The sequence below is a fragment of the Dicentrarchus labrax genome, unplaced genomic scaffold (assembly GCF_905237075.1).
Source record: "Dicentrarchus labrax unplaced genomic scaffold, dlabrax2021, whole genome shotgun sequence".
Taxonomy (NCBI): domain Eukaryota; kingdom Metazoa; phylum Chordata; class Actinopteri; family Moronidae; genus Dicentrarchus; species Dicentrarchus labrax.
This window is the reverse complement of record NW_026136719.1, coordinates 4,717,525-4,740,148: the sequence shown is the minus strand read 5'-3', so window position 1 is coordinate 4,740,148 and position 22,624 is coordinate 4,717,525. Positions and strand designations below refer to the sequence as shown.

Here is a 22,624-nt window from a genome sequence, read left to right as displayed (position 1 = left end):
AAGGTAAATGTCAGGAACATTAACAACCATGCTAACAGCTCTATGAGACACAGTGGAGCTATTTGCTAAATGCTATCATGCTGGTGTTCTTGCAATAGCAACAGCTAATAACCGTAGCATCGAACAATTTATCAGCTTCTGCAGTTTTTTTTTTATTTTGTTTTTTATAATATTTCGTATAAACCTTCGAAATGTGTAATGTTTTATTTCAGGAAACCCAAATGTGTCTGCGGTTGGATTTCCTCTCAACAGTGGTTCCCAACCTGGAGGTCGGGACCCCCATTAGGGGTCGTCAAATCCCCATGGGGGGGGGTCGAGAGGACTTCTTGATTTTAAGGTTTGTAAGAAAATTTAAAAAATATACACAGTAGTAAAAGTAGAGTAAATTGTCTAATAGAAAAATGTCAGAGAGAAGAAAACACTGAATTTGTCAAAATAGACTCATATTAAGACTTTATGATTGTTAAATATTATAAATAAATACATAATACAGACAGAAATCTATAAAAAGTTCCAGAAACAGGAAATGCTCAGAGTTCATCCAGATCACTCGTTTAACACAAACTTCAATATTCAGGTTCAGTTTGAAATACAATATAAAATATCCATAAAATATGTCACTGAGTCAGTTTATTAAACGATAGAACGATAGATCCCGTATAGAAAAAGGTTGGGAACCAGTAGTTTACAGCACCAGACTCTCAGCTGCCGATGGATCGACTGCTCAGGAAACGGTTACCGTACGGTTTGCGAACTTTACCACAGCTGTTCAGTGACAGATCTCAATAACGGCGGCAGGTTTCACTCCTGAAATTTAAAGTAATTCTTTAAGATGCGTTTTACGGGACTTTTGTTTTGAAGCGATTTATCTGGAAACATTAAAGTCGGACAGAGATAGATCCTTCAACCAAATCTTGGTGCTAACATTAGCCGAGTCAGCGAGCTTGTTACAGCCGGTAAAATACCTGCGTACTTTCTACCAATGCTGTAGTTGGCAGAGAGAGAGCCGGGCAGAGGGGTTGTTCAGGTGAATTTATGATATATAACCTGATTCATTGATCTTTGTCCGACTGAGGTTCGTCGTGGCTCCGACCACGGCTCTGAAATATCCTTGTGATAAATCCGTGGCGCTCTCCGTGGTGCTGAAGCAGCCGACAGATTGTTAATTGTAATCCGTCTTGGATCTATAATAATAATAATATTAATACATTTTATCTACATAGTGCTTTTAAAAACAGCATTTACAGTCCTAAAAGACAGAACAGTCAACAATAAAAACAATAGTGAACAATAAAAGCCGTATAAAAACAATGCATACTGGTAGAGACAGACAATATAACTGTAAAGCAGATACTCATCAACAATAAAATATGTGTCTTCTGCATATGATGATTAATAAACTGAAATAAAAATCCTAAACTATACAGCACTGACCGAGGACAGTGAGCCTTATATATTAATTAATGATATAAAGTCAACTTAAAGCTGCAGTTGGTAACTTTTATGGAACTAAAGATGGAAAGATGCTTTGGGTTGGAGACTTGAAGATAGTTGATTGTTGTCTCATTCCCAGCATCAGTATCTGACAGTCATGTTAGGGGCGTTAGGATAACTGGAATTATATCGCCTGGATTTAAAATACTGCTCAAAACAGCTTTTTTAGAGAATTAATTTATGTTAACTTCCTTATTTAATTAAGACATGTCAGGTTTTACAGTGTTATAAGAGAAAAGCCTTTAAGATTAAGATTGACTGATGTGTGTTTGAAACTTAACTTGGTTACAAGGTGAAATCCAATGCAGAATTAGTTTTAACATTACCTGTAACCTCACAAACTAACAATGAGTGAGTGTGTGTGTGTGTGTGTGTGTTGCCTGCATGTTGTGTGTGGGGTCCTTTAAGTTGTCTTTTATTTCATCTCCAGTGAAAGAAAAGCCAGTGAGCAGGAACAAAGGTCGTGACGAACGCTGTGCAGACTGCAGCTCATTAATCTGTTCCACAGTTTTCACTGTTAACGCTTCGCATCCGACTCTGATTCACTTCAAGGTGCAAGTGATGATCTGCTGCCTGCAAACACCACTGTGACAATGCTGCAAGTACTCTCAAATACTTATGTTATAACAATAATACACTTTATTTATATAGTTCGGGGTTTACAACGTGCTTTTACAGAGTACAGACAACAAAAACAACCACAGCACCATCAGTAACAAGATATAAAACACTTTAAAACATAGCAGTAAATAAAAAGATAAAATCAAATCAAATCAAAACATAATTCAAGTACCAAAAGTAACAGTATTTATTATGCAGAATAATATATGTTATTATAATTAATGTGTTTATCACTGTAATGCTGAAGATGCTGAAGGTGGAGCTCGTTTTAATTATTTTATATACTTTATCTGTTTGGTAACGTAAGTAATCAAATAAAAGCAGTGGAGGAAATAGTTCAGTCTTATATCGGAGCAGAAGTTTAAAGTAACAGAAAATAGAAATACAAAAGGACAAAAACCTCAGATTAGTAGTTAAATACTGTTCATGAGACGTGTATCTGACATTTGGAGGTTGTAAAAGTGTGAAACACGTTACAAAGTCTCTGACGTCAAACAGAGGCGTTAATTCACTTCTGTGTGATTCTCCAACATGTGGATGTTTTCACAGTGAATGTATCACTACAGCTTCTGCATTCCCGTCCTCGATGTGATATCTGGGGTCTTTCTGTCAATTAAAATCTAAAAATAAATCCACATTAATGCTCTTTTAAAAAGTTATTTGGTGCTTTCACTGCATCTGCTGGTATCAGAGATTCCTTCTAATTCTGGATCAATTTATTCATCAGAATGAAGAAAACGTTTCTAATTGAGCTGAATAAGAAGAATATACAATGTATGTTTCATGTGTACTTTATATGTAGGTTCGAGGCTTTATTGTCATTAAAAAAGGCCCTAAAATAGAACAAAGTGTATTAAAGTAGAACTAAAGGAAGAAATAAAAAAGGAAAACTGAATTTTATCTGCAAAGATTAGTTAAACATAGAGTTCAGCATTTGTCCAGTTATTGTTATTTTTTAACTGATTTACAATAAAATAGATTAATTTAAAAATGTGATGCCGATTTAGCCGCCAGTGAAGACTCAAGTAAAGTACATGCGTTTTTGCTGCAACTATATAAATTGGTTAAAAAACACCAGTTTCCTTGAATAATCGGTGTCTGTATCAGAGCCTGAGGAAACTGTATTTGTTGATCCCTAAAACAAACATATATTTAAATCTATGCAGTAAATATACACACAAATCTGTGTAATATGCAAGTTATACTGCAAAACACCTTAGGTAGGCGTAGTAATGTGCGTAAGAAGACCAACATCACAGTGATAAAGGTGCATTTACTGGCATCTGCTCATGAAAGTGCAGAAATCAGAGAAAGATATCGACTGAAGAGCTGAAACGTGTCTGTTTGTATCCGATCTTCAGCGTGTTTTTATCGCAGTGCAGTGAGTAAAGGCTCCACTAAATGTCTTTTTATGCCTCATTTGAGTCACATGAAGCAGTGTGCGCAGTAGAGAACAGATCTGTTTGAGGACGGTTATGTGTTTTGTGGATGTTCGTTATGCTTCAGTGAACACTTTGGTCACATTCAACGCTGCCAAAGAGAAAGTGCTGCATTCGATATATACAGCAGCTATAGAATGAGCGCAGAGCAGAGAGTCCTATTCTTTAAAAAGGGAATATTTTATTATATATTTTACGGTATAAAACTAATAATTGAGCTTTATGGTGTTGATTTTGATCCAATATTTAAAATATTAAAGGTCGTATTTATGAAATTTACAGCCTCTAGATGTCGACTCCATTGACAAAATCAGTAATTTTGTCTCACAGATAATTATAAAACACACAATTGTCTTTCTGATAATCACCAACTCACTCACCAACACTATCACTCTCCACCAGACTCCAGAGACAAAAACACTAATTTTACCTTCAGATCATCGTAACTTCATTCAGAGTGAACAGAAACACAATTAAACTTCTAAAAACATCTTTTTTATTTTTAACAATCACCAACTCTGGTTTGGTTGAAATAAATACATTTATTGAGTCAGATGAGAAAATAGCGGGGCTACTATGGCTGCCATGTAACATTAAAAGTAGTAGTTTCTGCCACTGACAGACTCGGGTTGTTATTGTCAGTGTCTGACAGCATTATGGAAAGGATCCCTACAGAGATAGACCTTTAGTTTAACCACAAACAGCCGTAATATCACTATCACTCTCCACCAGACTCCAGAGACAGAAACACTCATTTTACCTTCAGATCATCGTAACTTCATTCAAAGTGGACAGAAACAGAATTAAACTTCTAGAAACATCTTTTCTACTGTATTTTTAACAATCACCAACTCTGGTTTGGTGGAAATAAATCCTTAATCAACCAACGTAGATGATAAAAACAGAAGTTTCAGTCGCTCTACTCGATGGAAACAAACCACAGAGACGCTGCGATACAACACAGGCAGAGAGATAAAAAACAATGAGTGTTTGCTGTCATATTAATGTTTTAAATCTATTATATATAACCTTTAAAAATGGTTACATACACCGATAACAGGACAGAGCCAGGCTAGCTGTTTCCCCCTGTTTCCACTCTTTGTGCTAAGCTAAGCTAACCAACCTCCAGGCTGTAGCTTCATATTTACTGTACAACCATAAGAGTGTTAACGCTCTGCAAGAAAGCAAATAAGCAGTTTTAACCAAAATGCTGAACTGCTCCTTTAAAAGAAGAATCGGTTCAATGCTTCCTGACACGGATCGTCTCTCTTCGTCTGTCTCTGGTCGTACAGTTTACGGCTGGTGTCGGTGAGCATGTTCACATCCTCTCTCTGCACAGAGCGGCTGCTGAAGGTCTCCGTAATGAACCGGCTCTCTGAATACAGATGGTGCTGTGTGCCGCGCTCTCGCCGACCTTTGGTCTCCTGTCACCTGTCAGTGTGTTGCTCAGGTGCTGACCTGACCATTATTCTCAACGCCGCTCAGGCCGGTTGGTTTCACTCTTCATCAAATCATTTCTTTTCTGTCCAAGATGTCCTTATATGTCTGAAGCTCAAAGATATTCAAGTTAGGATGAGCAAATCCTCACAGGTGATAATTGTGAACCACAAAATGTTTACATCGACTCATAAAGATGTTTTTAAAAGAAAAGAATTGAGTAAATAAACAAAAAATATAAATATGTGTACAATACACAAACATAAATATTTTTTATTAACAAATAATACATATTTTTAGATATATAACATATATATTTAAAAAAATACATTATACAAAATATTTTATTTTATTTTATTTAAATATAATAAGCTTTTTTAATATTTATTATAAATCAACACTATCATACAAAAAGTAAATAACACAAAAACTAATTTACAAACATCTTTTAAAATAAAAGTATTATAAATAATTAAAATGATTAAAAGATGTTTTTTAAAACATTTTTTATTTGTTTTAATTTAATTTTATTTCAAGTCCTGTCACAAATAAGAGTGAAAATAGTACAACATTAAATTAAATTAAATTAAAAACAATCTTGAAATATTAAAAATATAACAAACATGCAAATTAAATGCATCTTTTATTAGTTCTTAAATTTTGTAATATTTATTTTATTTTGTATTGTGTATTAATTCAAAAAAGTGAATGTACTGCCACGCCTTTTCCTTGTAACCTGAGTTTTATTCCTATCAGTGTTGATTTAAACAGGTTGGACTGAGGTTGAAGAAATGTTTCTGCATTATACGAGAATAAAGATAAACTATTATTTACTCTGTTTACCTAATAATAAATAATAATAAATAATAATAGGTAACAATAAATAATGCAGGTTCCTCTCATCGGGCCGGTGTGACACCATTTTCTGGCCACCATACGATCCTGCAGTTGGTGTGTTCAATGGCAGAACGATTTCCAATACCCATCATGCTCCAGTTATTGATTAGAAAAATATTTCACCAGATGACCGCTCTGACAGTTACTCTGTCTGGTTGTCAGCTCGCGATGAAAGCTCCTTTATTTTGGCGCCGCGCTGACACGCAGACGTTAACTATTTGTTGCTGTTTTAAAAAAATAAAAAAAAAGGTCAACCTGGGTCTCGGTGAAAGCTCATTCAAGTGACGACTACAGTCCATCGGTTCAGTGCAAGAGACTAACAACAATTAGCTCTGGGAGGGAGAGTGGCACGGGATCAATGAGCTCACAAACCTCCAGTTATCAGGAAAACAGACTGCTGACTGACCAGATTCAGAGCGAGAGCGAGAGAGTGAAATGAGGCTGGATAATTAGGAGAAGCAGGCTGTATCCCCCGAAGGGAACGAGCAGCGAGCGGCGTACACGCAGCTATTCGCATCATCCCTCCGTCTCTATCTCTTTAAGAGCCGAGAGAAGGAGTGTGTGCTCGGTGTGTGTGTGTGTGTGTGTGTGTGTGTGTGTGTGTGTGGGGGAGGGGTATTGGCTGGGGTGGAACAGTCCTGTAATGAGCAGATTTTAGAGAGAGAGAGAGAGAGAGATAGAAAGAGAAAGAGCGAGGCCGAAAAACAAGAGAGGACAGATGACTTGGTGGAATTGGGATACAACAACAATCCGGCTTTTTTAGTCGAGCACTGAAATGGAGAGGACAAAAGGAACGGGAGAGGAATAATTTATTATTTTTTTCTTCTGCTTTTTTTTCTCCTCTTCACATCTTCAGGAGAGGAGAGGAGAGGAGAGGAGGAGGAGAGAGAGCCTCATCTTTAGATCACAGCAGAGCAGAGAAGAGGAAGAGGGAGGAAATAAGAGGAGAGATTTACTCTCCGTTATGTCTGCCGAGGTGTGTGTGCGAGGCTGAGGCTGTGTGTTTGTGTGCTCGCCGATGTGTCTGAGCGTTAGCCTGGATTGCTTGTTTCCAGGCCATGCTATAGAGAAACATCTCCAACTCTCTTTTTATTTTTATGGCGTATGAGTGCAGCAGCATCCCCGTCCTGTATCCCTCTCTGTGTGCCGGTGCGGCAGGGATGTAGGGATGCTGTAATGTCTGATTGAGCTGAGCTCGGTCACTGCTGCTGCTGCCGCCGCCACTGCCGCCACCGCCGCTCTGTGGGCCTCTGGGACTGCTGGAAAAGCCTAGGCCTCGCTTGTCTGGAGCGCCCCGCTTGCACGGCTGAGGCGACGGGCCCGGCGAGCTCCCCGGCTGCGAGGCTGCGTGGAGCAGGAAGGTGGAGGAGGAAGTGGAGGAGGAGGAGGATGAGAAGCACTCTGAGCCTGCATGCCCATGGGAAGCAGCATGCACGGCAGCTGCGTTCGTCACTCCAGACCCGTCGCTGAGGCTTAGGCTGCTTCTCCATCGTAAGGTGATGCTCTTCGGGCCACGTCTTGTTGATTTTAAAATGAGGAGCCGCTGTTTTACATCGTAAACTAACAGGAAAAGGAGAGTCGAGGCCCTGCACCTCCATGCTACCAGATTCAAACGAGGCCTCCTCCCTCTTTGCTCCTCCTGAGTGAACCAGGCCCTTGTTTTTTCTTTTTCTTGACGTTCTAAGGATTTGCCTAAACCTGTTTCATGCATGTCCACTGGAGGCAGGTTTGACTTTGATGACGGGGGGTCGTACTGCGGGGGGTGGGAGCAGGGTAAGGCCCATGGCCGAGGGGTCTGCACGGGGCCCCAGGGTCAGGGCGAGTACGCGGGAGCCTGGAGCCACGGCTTCGAGGTCCTGGGCGTGTACACATGGCCCAGCGGGAACAGCTACCAGGGCACCTGGGCGCAGGGCAAGCGGCATGGCATCGGCGTGGAGAGCAAGGGCCGCTGGGAGTACAGAGGGGAGTGGACACAGGGGTTCAAAGGTCGCTACGGGCAGCTGGAGAGCACGGCCAGCGGGGCCAGGTACGAGGGGACGTGGAGCAACGGGCTGCAGGACGGATACGGCACTGAAACCTACTCCGATGGAGGTAAGGCCTCCCTGCGTCTCACTCGGCTTTAAACATCAGATTTCCTCCAAAAACATCTCGACTCGTGTTCCACAAACTGATATTCAGGCTGCAAGTGGAGCAACTTGCTTACTTAGCCTGCTGCTAAAATCTACTGTAACACTTCTCTGATGGTTGCACATAAATAACATGTAGGTCACATCCACATGCATTGATGGATTACTGAGCAGGACCGCCAGGCACAGGAATGGGGGGGGGGGCCCAAGGGTTCAGGGGGCTCCTGGAGGACAGTGTTGTGTAGTGTTTAGTATAATATGAAATAGTATTTAATATGATACGAGTGTCAGTGTTGATGGTAGGAAACTTTCAGAGGCAGACAGCGCCTGAGAGTTCTGCTTCAGCTGCAGGATGTAAAGAGACACAAAGTGACCAGAAAAAGACAAAATAACAACCAGGAAGAGACGTAAAACAACTACAAAGAGACACAAAATGACTACAAGGAGACATAAAATGACCAAAAAGAGATGCTTAATGAGTACCAAAGACACAACTGACTTAAAAGAGACACAAAAACAACCAGGAAGAGACACAAAATGACTACAAAAAGACACAAATTGATGAGAAAAAGACAAAAAACAACCAGGAAAAGATGCAAAACGACTACGAAGATACAAAAAACGACTACAGAACTACCACATAGATTCCAAACAACTACAAAAATGACTAGAAAGCGGGTACTAAGACACACAAAGTGGCTACAAAGAAATACAGAACAACCACAAGGAGACACAAAATGACTTTAAAAGAGATCCAAAGCATCTATAGAGATACAAGGAGCCACCACAGAGATTCAAAACAACTACAGAGAGATGCTTAACGACTACAAAGACACAAATGGTGAAATAGACACCAAAACAACCAGGAAGTGACACAAAATGACAAAAAGAAAGATGCAAAATTACTACAAAAAGATAGAAATAACCAGGAAGTGATGCTTAATGACTACAAAGAGACATAAAACCAACACAGGGATGCAGAACAACTACAAACGACTACAACATCTCGGAGTCTGGGGGTCTTTCTCCAGCGTTGGGGGGCCTCTTACACGTCGGTGCCCGGAGACACATCGTTTCATGAACTCCACTGTTGGGGGGGGCGCCGTGGGGTCGATCCCTCCTCCGTGGGCCACTGACCATCCGTTTTAATCAGACGCCGTCAAAAAAGAGGACGCGAATATAATAATAATAATATATTAGAAATTAAACCGTGTTGAAATCTCATCACTCGTGTTTAGAGACAGATTCATAAAAACACACCTTCAACCTCCCCCTCATCTCACCCCCCCAACCCCCTCCCTCTGCATCACTCCCTCTGTCGCCATGGTAACGCGGAGACAGCAGGTCAGCGTGTCACTAGAGACCAGCTCGCTCTCTGATTGGCTGTCCGCTTCTGTCAGTCTGTACTGTTTTTGGACTTTGGGGGTTTGTAATGTAGGCCGGTTGATGGCCGCCCGTCACCCGCAAGGACCCGGATGAAGGAAGCGAGGTCAATAAGTGATGCAGGTGGAATGAAAAGAGTGTGTGTGTGTGTGTGTGTGTGTGTGTGTGTGTGTGTGTGTGTGTGTGTGTGTGTCGGTGCTGCAGTGAACGCGCATTAAATCCACATCCTGCTCACCTGCTGCTGGAGCACGCGACCGTAAAGTGGAAAAAACATTTTTAAAATAAATAAATAAATAAATAAAAAGACTGCGTCACGCGACAGCTCTGCTCCACTCTCTTCCGCTCACGTGGAGGACCGCCGACAGATGAATATAGCACGCACGAGCTGACACATTTTCCACAACCCAGTAACACACACACACACACACACACACACACACACACACACACACACACACACACACAAGCACACAGTCTGTCAACAGATTAAGTGCTTATTAAAAAATGATATTAAAGCCATATTATGGGCCACATGCAGCCTCGTGCACCTGCAGACAGCCTCCACCGAGACAGTCTGGTTCCGGTTTCAGCACCACGGACAGCTCCCGGTTTTCAGCTCGAGGAGAAATAATTGTGACCGAGATGATCCATAAAGTTACAGGACAAAAATAGTTATTCAGAGAAATGCTGGGAAAAAAACTAAATTAACCATTTTTTGACTGGAGTTTGGTGAGAGTTTGTAAACAGATGTGTTCCAGTTCAACTCCACCAGCACTAATACTGACTCACTGTACACAGTTTGTGTGTAATAATTATATATAATAAGTACATTTTACTCAACTACTGTATTAAAGTTCAATTTTGATATTCTTTACTTGAGTATTTAGATTTTATGCCGCTTTATACGTCTGTCCAACCAGAGTTCAGAGGGAAATATTGTATTTATTACTCCACTATATTTATCTGACAGCTTCAGTTACTTTTCATATTCAAACTTTTATAATAAAACATATAATCAACTAGTAAACAATCATTTATTATTATAGTTTAAGCTGCCCACCAGTATGTATATTAACTAGCTGCAACAGATTAATGCATCAATAATTATAAACCAATAATATAAGTACTTTTATATGTAATTTAAGTAAATAAAATTTGTCAATTAATACTTTTCTATTTTAGTAAAATTTTCTTTTACTTGCATCAGAGTTTTTCTACATTGTAATACTTGTATTTAATTATTATTTTTGGGATGTTTAACCACCAATCTAAAGTTTATATTGATGTTTTGCGGCTCTTCTGCTTCCTTTCGCGTTGTAGTGAAAACACTGAATTAATGTGTAGTGAAGAGTTGGGACGCAGCTACTGTCTGACCTAATTCCTGACTACATATTGACTTTGTACTGTATATAACATTAGGTCAACCCTCTACCAGCAGTGGTGAACTAGCTGTTACTTCATGTCTGCTGGTTGCAATAACACACAGATACCATTCAGTCTTATGGAGAAATGAGTCGACTTCTCAGTTGATTTATGACCTCAGTAAACAGTTTCCTGATGAGTTTCTGGTCTCAGTCTCTAGTTTCAGTCTTCTTCCATACAGCATGATGTTCATTTAGTAACTGATGGTCCCATTTAGAGTAAAACAGACCATAAAGCAGGGTATGCTTTAGGGCGGGGCTACCTTGTGATTGACAGCTCATTCTCAGTGAGTCCGTCCAGCTCAACACACCAAACTCAGATCAAACTGTCAAACAGTGCTGATCAGATATGGATCCAGATTCTGTTACTGTGTTGACTAAATCAATCATACTCAAGAGATAAAAGTATGTACCTTAAAAAACTGTATTCTCCCACAATGCAATGCACAGCTGCTCGTGCTCGTGGGGGTGAAACAGCTCCAGGAATATGTCAGAGAAGTTTAATTACACTAACTGCAGTAATATAATAATGTGTATTATTTGTATTTATTAAGATGAGACTCAGTACGTGACTCCTGTTTTGGGGGTTTTCGGGGCCTTAAAAAGGTTTTTGGCAGATAATTGTTGGAAATCAAGACAAATCAAAGACATTTATGATAATTACACACAGCAGTTAAGGCAGATACTGACTGAGATTATACACAGAGGCCAAAAAACAGGAAAATAAAGATGAATAAACACAGAGAATAACCTGAAACACCCTTTGAGCTCTCTGTGTATCAGCACCACGGACAGCTCCAGTTCCACACTAACATACTACAACACAGTATCTGCTATTAATAGTACCCATCAGAAATCAATCAGCTTCACTATTCTGTACTAACAGGAAAATTATGCAACGCTCTAATGCTAATTCATAAAGCTACGGCCAAATAACCACAAGGTTTCCCCAAAGATTTAACACTTAATCATCGTTTTCTGTTCAGTTATTTGTTCCTGATTTGTTTTTCTCCGTGTAAACATGTTTCACTCTGAGCTGTGAGCTCGTCTGCAGACAGACAACGCACTGATGCCGGTCATTGAGCAGTGAGATGGAGGAAACACCCAAACTTATGTCATTTCCTGGAGTGATAACCACATTTGTTCATTAAGCAGCTGTAATTATACGATTAGAAAGCTGCGAGTTCCCGACTCTCCAACAGAGCAGAGCTGTAAACATCAGTAATGTCGCTGACGTTTAACCACATGTGGCGTAATTGTTGTAAATGGGCAGGAAACGCCTCTGACAGCGATTACAGGGTGAGATAAAGCACATGAAGTATTGATCAGATATTATATAACAGAAGTCGCGCTTTGTCACAACAAAATCAATCAAACAGTTAAATATATGCATGTTTGATGTTAAATGAATAATGAATAAATTCAGGATTATTCTGTTGAATGGGCTGCGGCCGTATTTCAAGCTAATTAAGACACAATTAAATATAAACAAATTCACTTTTAGCCTCTTTTAGCTCCTTGTTTTTTGTTTTTTATGACACATTTATTGTTTACGTACAGTCTCACCTCGTTTCCAGCAGCAGCAGATTAAAACTTATAATAAACCCACTGAACAGACACAGTTATACTACTAATAATAATGATAATAATACACTTTATTTATACAGCAAATATGTTACAAAGTGCCTTAAATGTCCGGAACCAGGATTAAAAACATACCAGGAGGCAATAAAGCAAAATAAAGCTGCATGCTGTGGTTTGATTTAAACCTTTACAGATTTAAACCGGAGTCGAGAGCAGCTTTACATGTATTATTGAGACCTGTTAGTAATAGTTTAGGTGAACTTAGTGGAGCATTTATTAGCTAAAGAGCCAAATATTTCCCTCAGCTGGAGGTGGAGACCAAAAACAGAGCTAACAGAGAGTAAATACTGGACTGCTGTTGATGCTAACATCTTCACTGTCACTTTAAAAGGTGATAACATGAATGTTTTCTCCCAAATAGGCACAAAAATATAATATTTAGCCTTTTGTTTGATTTCCTGTATTTGAGCTGAAACAATTCATCACTTACTTAAAGGTCCAGTCTGTAGGATTTAGTGGGATTCTGAAATAAATCACATTCAATGGTCCAATTTTCCAGCTTACGATGTTTATAGTTTTCTTTTGACTGACTGTAGTTTCAGTTTGAGCTGAGATAATTAGTCGATTACTTAATAAGTTGATAATTAGTAAACAGTTTGAGTCACTTTTAAAGCAAAAATATGAAACATTCTGCAGTTCCAGCTTCTCAAACACAAGTACTTATGTTTGCGTACTTGCCGACACTGAAGTACTGAAAAGTACTTAATAATATAAAAACATGTTTTATTCTCATCAGATGTTTCTCACTTTTCTGATGTTTTAGAGACTCATCGATTAATGAAGAAAACAATCGTTAGACGCAGTCCTCGTTTCAGTCACCTCAGTTGATCGATCACTTTTTCCCTCTGAGTCAGACACACTGAGTCTGACTGTATGAAGGAGCTGCAGACAGCTGTTCAAACGCTTTTCATGACACGAAGCTCTCCAGCTTCGTCAGCAGGAACGCAGCGGCGCTCCTGTAAATGAAACCGACAGGCTGTCGAGTTTCCTGCTCAGGAATATGAAGCTCTGGATCTGCTTCACCTCTCGTTCTGACCGCCACGGGGACTCGAGGAGAGGATGGAGGGTGTAAGACGTTGACCTCTCCCTACAGCAGACCTGCTGTGCTCTCCTCTTCCTCTTCCTCTTCCTCCTCCTCCTCCGTCCAGGAGGTCGATTAGCGTTTATTCTTTTAGATGAAGAGGAGAGTGGAGGACATGTGAGAACATCTGTGGTTTAACTTGAGGGATTTAAATGTTTATAAGATTTATGAGGATTTTACAACAATTAAACTGTCAGGTTCACACATTTATTCAATTACACAAGTAAACAACTGCATTTCAGTGGTAAAAATTGTACTTATTGCTCATCTGACAACAACAATTTAATATTTTAACAATAACAAAACATATGAAGAGTTTATAAAATGATGTTTTGTTATAGATTAAACTACCGAACAGTTTATACAGCCGGTTCCAGCTCCTCAAGTGAACTAATATGTATATAATAATAATATTCAACCAATAATATATTCATGACAATTACCCGTCAATCAATCTTTAGCGACACAGAGTGAACAACAGTGGTAGTTTCCTCTTTTCGGTGATTTCAAGGGGAATCCGACCCGTCGGCAGACAAGAGTAACTATATAGAAATATCTTCTCTGTGATGGTCTTGTGTGTTTATGTGGGTCATATAAAGGCATCAGTATTGAGCTGAGACTCTTTTATTACCAGTTAAAAACGTTTAAGTAAAGGATCTTTTACTTCCTCCACCACTGAACTCACACACAGTAAAGTCTCTTCCTGTTGGTTTATCTGCCAAATCTTAAACAGGCACAAAGACGTCCACTTCACTTGATAAATACTCACATTTGGCCAGTTTTTAGGAAGCAGATATGTTCTAAAGCCAAATATCTGGTGTTATTCTGGGTTTATTTCAAGCGTTTCTCTCATTTATTTTCACAGCTTTTAATGTTGAGCCAACATGCCTCAGTTTGGCTCTGAATTATTTAAAAGATTTTATTGCTGGCGTAGTTTAGCAACCACATAAACCTTTACACACAAGCATGATAGATGCATTATATGTTCCTTTATATGTTGTCTTCCTCACACTGATGGTAACATTGGATATTTGTAACATTTCACCAACTGTTTCCTGATATTACTATATTACTGTTATTAAGGTTTGGTTAAAGGACAAAAAACTCTATAAATAATCTGTTTTTCAGTAGGATTCATCCTCCAGTCACTATGAATATCGGTAGTTTCATGGTCCATCCAATAGTTAAATAGAGATATTTCAGTCTGGAAGTGGAGGACCGACTGACTGAGCCATGCAGTTGATAAAAACACTCTCATTGTCTCTGTCTGTCTCTCAGGAACCTACCAGGGCCAGTGGCTCGGTGGGATGCGTCATGGCTATGGCGTGCGGCAGAGTGTACCGTACGGCATGGCGGCCGTCATCCTCTTTCCCCTGCGAACATCCATAAACTCCCTCCGCTCCGAGCACAGCCACGGCCCTCCGGCTGTGCTGGAGGATGGCACCGCCACCACGCCCACAGACGGGGTGGTGGCCGGGCTGGCCGGCAGCCCAGTGGGACGAGGCGGGTTTGCTTTGACAGCTCCAAGTGAGGCTGAGCGCCAGAGGAAGAGAAAAGGCCGCTTCCGCCAGTCCATCCTGAGCGGCCTGAAGCTGCGGCGCTCGGAGTCCAAAAGCTCGCTGGCCAGTCAGCTCAGCAAGCAGAGCTCCTTCTGCAGCGAGGCTGGCATGAGCACCGTCAGCTCCGCCGCATCCGACATCCACTCCAACGCTAGTGAGAGTGAACAGGGCGCCCCCGTGGACGCCACTGTCACAGAAATGTACGCTGGCGAGTGGCGGAGCGACCAGAGGGCAGGCTGGGGCGTGAGCCGGCGCTCAGACGGCCTGCATTACGAAGGGGAGTGGGCAGGGAACAAGAGGCACGGGTACGGATGCACCACCTTCCCTGACGGCACCAAGGAGGAAGGGAAGTACAAGCAGAACGTGTTGGTGAGCGGCAAACGCAAGAACCTGATCCCGCTGAGGGCCAGTAAGATCAGAGAGAAGGTGGACCGGGCTGTCGAGGCCGCTGAGAAAGCGTTGGATACCGCCAAGCAGAAAGCGGAGATTGCCATGTCAAGGTCAGATATCCCTTTAACAGCAAACCTTTTCCTTAAAATCAAGAAGGCCTCGCGACCCCCAGTGAAGCTTTGGTGACCCCTAGTGGAGGTCCTGCCCCCCAGGTTGGGAACCACTGTTTTACAAAGTGTTATTGAATCATTTCTGTACCAAACTTTATAAATGTCCACCTGTAGTGAGGAAAAGACACACAAATGTCATCTTTTGAAGAAACATGAATCTTTAAATTTAAAAACAAAAGAAATCTGTATTTTATAGATTATATATAGATTTTGATAATTTCATTTGCAACAGTTGAATTTTTAAACACTCGAATAATAAAAAAAATCGGGTTAAAACAAAAACAAGTAAAAAATACAGAATTTCCTGTTTTTAAAACTCAAAGGTTTCAGTTTTTCTAAAGAAAAAAAGGGAAATTATTTTAACAAAACATTTAAAAAAGTAATTTAAAAACTTAAAAGTTTTCTCAAACATTTTCTTTACAGTGCACATTTACATGTGTTTGGTTTAGAGGATAAAATTAGACTTTAAACGTTTTAAACTCTCAATTAGACTTCATTACCTCCATGTCAGTCCTTTTTCTTCTCTCATAGCTCCAAAACATCCAAAACAAAACAGAAAGAAGAACCTAAATCTATAAAATAAATGCAGAATATTACAATTTACTGAATATTATATATATAGGCTATATATATATAATACTTATTTCCTGGATATGGATTTTATAAAGTGGAGAGCAGGTTTAACATCTGTTAGATCAGACTCAGTACCAACCTGTGTATCTGTGCACATTCAGCCTGTCTGACTGCAGTGTTTCTACCTGCTCCGTTCAGGATGAGCCACGCTCGTGGGAAGGCGGAGGCAGCTGAAGGAGTGGCGCAGAAGGCCATGGAGGAGTGTCGACTCGCCCGGATCGCTGCCAAAGAGCTCTCTCCCTCCTTCCACATCTATGGGAACGGTGAGTGGACGAGGACGTTAGTTTGAATCCCACCAAATTTCAGCCGTCGTGTCATATTCGATAATATTTCCATTAGTTCAGTGAGATGAGTCAGATTCATTTCTATTAAGATTAATTACCACTGATATAAAATACTTCTATTGAGTGTCTGAAAACCAATAAAATAAAGATAATCTGATACTGATAATGCAATCACTGTAGAGCTGCAACGATTAGTCGATTAATCGATTAGCTGGTGGACAGAAAACTATTTTGATCATCAGCTCATGTTTTAGTCATTTTCAAACTATAAAGGCCACATTTTTGCTGTTTCAGCTCATCAAGGTGGTGATTTGATGCTTTTCTTTGGAGGTTTGGACCGTTGGCCAAATAAAACTGAATTCATCACCTTGGGGATGTAATTTTGAGCTGATTATATCCTGTGAATATTACAGCAGAGATCATTTTATGGAACCTTTAATACAAATCTGTCTGTATTATGTATTTTAAATGTTATTAAATAATCATACAGACTTAATCGGCTTCTTTTTTGACCAATTCAGTGTTTGAAATTCTGAGATTCAGGCGTATTTTCAAAAATCAAGAAGGCCTCATGACCCCGCCGTGAAGCTTTGGGTCCCGACCCTCAGGTTGGATAACACTAAATTATTTTATAGGCAAATTCCTGTAAACTTTATGTGGCTTCGATTTCCTTCACAGAGCTGAGTTGAACCAATCAACTTAAAAAAGGCAGCAACATGTGTAAATGATTGAATTACACTCATTATCTTAATTTACAGTCTACACATAAACACGAGTAAGTACCTGGACCTTTATAGACTGAACACTGTGGATTTACAGTGTTTACATTCAGAGCTCATCATAAACGTCAGACAACCAAACCGAATGTGTTCTCCGTCGTAATCCTCTGTAAGACGGCAGTGATTTCCGGCACGAGATCCAGTTTGTGTGCAGCTTTTCCCTCGTTTTGTTACCTTTCGTGCTAATAAAAAACACACACACACACACACACACACACACACACACACACACACACACACACACACACACACACACACACACACACACACACACACACTGTAGGTCTGATGGACCGGTGCCAGATCACTTCATTGGTGCTATTCTCCAACTGTTTTCATAGGGCTCGAATGTCAGAGGCCCAAGCACCAGGACGCCAAGGACAAAGACCATGAGGTGATCTCCACAGGAACAGACAGTCCGGAGCTGTGCACGCCGGACACCACGCCGCCTGTGATAACACCTGATCTCAGCCCCGTGCTGAGCGTACCCACCTCGCCCCCCCACAGTCCGCCCAAGCACGCCCATCGCCCCAGAAATGCTTGCTTCATGCGCCAGAGCGCCGTGGACGATCAGGGCGGGGCCGAGATCCAGGTGCTGGTGGAGGGGCGGGGGATGGATCTGCCCAGGGGAGGGGCTAACAATTGGACCGATGACATGTATCCGGACCGAGGAGGCAGCAGCCGCTCCACCACGCCCTCCCTCCTGGAGGAGCAGGAGGGCCAAATTAACGGCCATGAGCAAGCCCCTTTGTCCAACCACAAACCGCGGGAGAAATCCTCGTCCAATCACAAGTCCCGGGAGCACGCTTCCTCCTACAGAGCGTGGGAGCACTCCATGTCCAACCAAAAGCCCTCCAAGCATGCCTCTTCCAATCACAAGTCAAGGGAGTACTCGTCCTCCAATCACAAAACATGGGATCATTCTTCCACCAATCATAAGGGCTGCGAGCATGCCTCTTCCAACTACAAGCCGCAGGTGCACATTTTATCCAATCACAAGGCCTTGGAACATAACATGTCCAATCACAAGACTTCTGAGCATGCTTCTTCCAATCACAAATCCCAAGATTATATCTCCTCTAATCACAATGCAAAGGACCACGTCTCTTCTAGTTACAACCCTCGAGAGCATGTCTACTCCAACCACCATCCAAAGCAGCACAACCCCTCCAACCACAAGCTTAACGAGCATGCTGTAATCGACCAAAGGCTAGACGGCCTCACCGGGGGCTGGACTGCTGAAAGCACCCTTAGGTGGAGCCCCGCCCACTCGCGTCTCACGGAGCAGGACGAGGAGCGTATGAATGACTATACGGTTGACATGAGGCTTCAATGTCCGGACCCGCAGACGCCTCGGGGGCTGGGCCAAGAGTCCCCGGCCCCCAAAAACAACAGGCTGCGATCCCGAGGCCTTCGGCCGGTCAGAGAAGGATCCATGGACTCTGTACAGATGCTGGACAACCTGAATGTGGGGGCAGAGCTGGAGGAGTGGCCGCTGCACAGGGACCTCACCCTCTCCCCGCCCCTAAAGTCTCAGCCCATCACTCTGGAGCAGGAAGGAGAGCATCTCACCCTCAAATCAAACTCAGTGAGTCATTCCAGTAAAGATCCACATTTCCCATCATTCCTCTAATAGCTGAGGGTTAATTATAACACAACAAGCTTATTCGCCTCCATGACAACAGTTAGAGCATTTCAGGACAACAGTTTACACTTCTGTTGCTGTTGAACAGCTGAGATACAACATGTTAATGATCAGTGAGCTTTAGAGGGATTTTTGGTTACATGTTTTTAGCTTTAGCACAATTTCATTATAGCACTCTAATGTGAGTAATGCAAGAGGTAATGTACTAATACTAATACTAAAATATCCGATCTCTTTCCCATCCATCTTGAGCTGTTCTATCATATAAAGGCAAAAAGAAACATATTTATTCAAATGTAACCGCCATTAACCAGAGCAGCTAAAATGCTAACTCATTCCCAGGTTTTTTAACCCTTGATTGAATGAAATATTAATTAAAGTAGCACAAAATACTGCCCACAATACCTAGTACCTGGACTATGTATCAGTTTATTTGAAACCTGTAAAGCATCAATATATTATCTAATGGGACGACAGTATGATTGATAAACTGTACAAACGTTTGGATTAAAAATGTGGACCAACATATTATTTGGGAGGGATATCACAATTCCTTTAGTGAAAACAATGATTACCATTGGTGTAATGTGTAATCCAGATAATATATTACAGTTACAAAATGTCTATAATTATAAAATATTAATAAATATTGTTTTTTCCCTTTTTATCTGCAATCAAAAGTTGTAAACGTAGCTTCAGAGTCGTCCAGTGCAATACATTTTACCATTTTACAAAAATCCTATCACATATAAACTGATATTAATGATGAAAATGAAATTAACTCACTCCAGATAGTATTTACATTTTTTTCTTGAAGGAATTTTGTTTGCTTAAATATTGATCAATTCACAAACAAATACAACGTCAGTGAGGACGTTTTATAATGGATAAAGGTTAACTGATATAATAATAAACTGTAGGAGGGATGGAGGGATGGAGGAGGAGGGTTGGTGGTCCAGGGATGAAGCACTATCGGTAGCAAGCGGGAGGGATGAAGGGATGGGGGGGATAAAACAGGTTTGTGGACGGATGGATGGAGGAGTTCAGGCGAGAAGACGGGAGGAAACCGTGTGGAAGTTGAGAGACTTCCTGTATTTGAATAAGAAAGAGTTTGGGAGGGAGGGATCAGGTGTGCAGAGTCTGAGAAGAGTTTGAGGTGTTTGTTCCTGAACCGACAGGAGCCCCCCAGTTTGTGATTTCCTGGTCATGTGACGTGTATATCTACCTGTGGACTCTTCAGTTCCTTCTGTCTCTCTCTGTGTTTGCATTAACTGCTTCTTCTCCTCTCCTCTCTTGTCTTTCAGGGCTCCAGCTCTATTCTGGTGGTTATGGTCATTTTACTCAATATTGGAGTAGCCATTCTTTTCATTCACTTCTTTATTTAAGCTTATACAGGTATGATCTACTAAGACTTATTGATAACTACGGTATATTATATTATTACTTACTGAGACGGACATTCTGCCTATTCGACTGGAGCCCGCAGCCCGAGTGACGGACACAGCAGAGCCTTTCTATTGTTGCTACTGGTCTTTTTTCCACCTCTGTTGAAGCCCATTTTGAGTTTCTATGAAAGCACCGTTCCTTTTTCAAATGCTTATTTTGAGCTTGCGACCATAGAAAAAGAAAGTAAGAAAGTTTTGAGAGTGCAGCTTTAAACTACAGCGCGGTGCACCGAGACACACGTGCATGGGCGTCCATCAGCTACTGTTACATGGACTGGAGATGGCACAGGCAGTTTTGCCCATTTTTCCATCACTCTAGACGAGAATATAGCAACCCCTTGTTTTCCTGGTTATCATGAGGAACATGCTAACCAAGAGCATGGCACACACTCCATCCCGAACCCCACAGACAATAACTCCTTTTGCCTTTCCCCCCTTTTCGGCCCCCCCATCCACCAGTCTCTAACCCCTATTCGCACTATGCGCTACGTACAGAACTATGCTGCAAGAGTAGATCCATTTTAAAGGGCTCCGTCATTATTCTTTTCTTTTTCTTTTCTCCACTACGAACTACACAAACGCACACAACCATTGCATGAGGCTGTGTGGGGTTTTAAAAGTGCATTTTCTATCCCTTTAACATCACTGTTTCTGTCCTCATTTGTACGCACTCCATCTCCCGGTTATCGCTTCCCATCTCGGCGCAGATTTTGGCGCCCACTTCACGTCCAAAATCGAATCACAGAGTCTGACACGGGAAAAAGCAGATTCGCGACTCCCACGAGTTTAAAAAAAATCTCGAGGAACTTTCCTGAATTTATAAAAAGTGAAACCAAACACAAACACACACATTCGCACGCCAAAAAACATAAAAAAAACAAAAAAAAAACACATACTACACATGTAACTGCTGACATACTGAGGAGGATTCAGCCTTGCCCCTTTGTACAGCCTTGAGACTGTTATGTTATAACCACTAATTCTACTATATATGTGTATGTGTCATTATTATTCAAGTTTGTTACTTTTTTGCAGTTTGCAAGACAGAGAGAATGCTGAGTGCCTCGTATTTATTCATTTACCGTCTCTGATTTATTTAAAACCCCTCGCTCCCCCGACCCCGAGATAAAACACCCCACGTGGGCAGGCTAAGAGGAGACGAATAACCTTCAACATTAGGAAAGGTGACCCTCCACTCCCCCAACCTCCCCTCCCCAACCCCTTCACCCTCCCCCACAAACCTCCCTCTCACCCTGAAATGGCATGCACTGTTTTGTCTCTCTCTCCCAGTCCCCCTTTTGGACCAGTCAAAAAGGGAAAAATGGGGTTTCTACGGTGTCATTTCCAGACACTTTTTGGGCCGGATGAGATTTTTTTCAGCATGTTTGTTCAGCCTGCTCAATCTGGTGTCAGTTTGTGAGTTTCTCCCTCTCGTCTCTCTTTTATCCAGCAACACAAGGCTACATGAGACATGGAGAGCAGTGTAAAATAAACGCTAGCTTTTAACTCTCAGTGGATACCGAAAAACATCCTGAGTTTATGAATGATATAAAAAGAAACTCTCTGCTACTGTATGTTTTATACTTCGCACCCAGTGGCATCATCATGTTGTGACATCATTGCATGCCCGAGCATGCTCTTTCTTACTCTTTGGTTTATGAGGTTGTTTCGAAGTTAATGTGGAGAAAATAATGAAATGTTTGAAATTAATGAGTGTTGGTGTGGTTATTACTGCTGTCTCGCCTGTTCAGTCCAATGGTTTGGTGTTTGAGGGATTAGTGTGTAACATTTAGGAGGATTTATTAGAAGAAATGCGATATAATATTTATAGGTATGTTTTTATTAGTGTAAAATCACCTTAAAATAAGAATAGTTGTGTTTTTGTAACTTTAGAATGAGTCCCGTTTTAAATCCTCCAGTTTGGCGTTACGGTCGTCACCACGGCGGTTTGTAAGAGCCAGCGGAGGTCACGTAAAGCTCAGTTCAGGTGCTCTCATTGGCCGCGGAGTTTCGACTCGTCTGTAGCAGGAAACGATGGCGAATCGTCTGCTCACACAGGATCAGGTATTCCAGATAAACAGTAAAATGTGTTTGTGAACAGATTTGAGGAGAGAACGACAGAATCTGGATCCATATCTGATCAGCACTGTTTGACAGTTTGATCTGAGTTTGGTGC

The 22,624-nt window shown here is 41.2% G+C and overlaps 1 protein-coding gene across 1 annotated transcript; it reads left to right on the top strand.

The window, feature by feature from the left end:
- Positions 1–6,488: 6,488 nt before the first annotated feature.
- jph3a (junctophilin 3a) lies at positions 6,489–22,158 on the top strand. Its single transcript, XM_051378419.1, has 5 exons — positions 6,489–7,979; positions 14,822–15,602; positions 16,434–16,558; positions 17,700–18,946; positions 20,308–22,158. Exons 1-5 carry the CDS (start codon positions 7,598–7,600, stop codon positions 20,386–20,388), a joined length of 2,616 nt encoding a protein of 871 aa, XP_051234379.1. The 5' UTR covers positions 6,489–7,597; the 3' UTR covers positions 20,389–22,158.
- Positions 22,159–22,624: the final 466 nt, after the last annotated feature.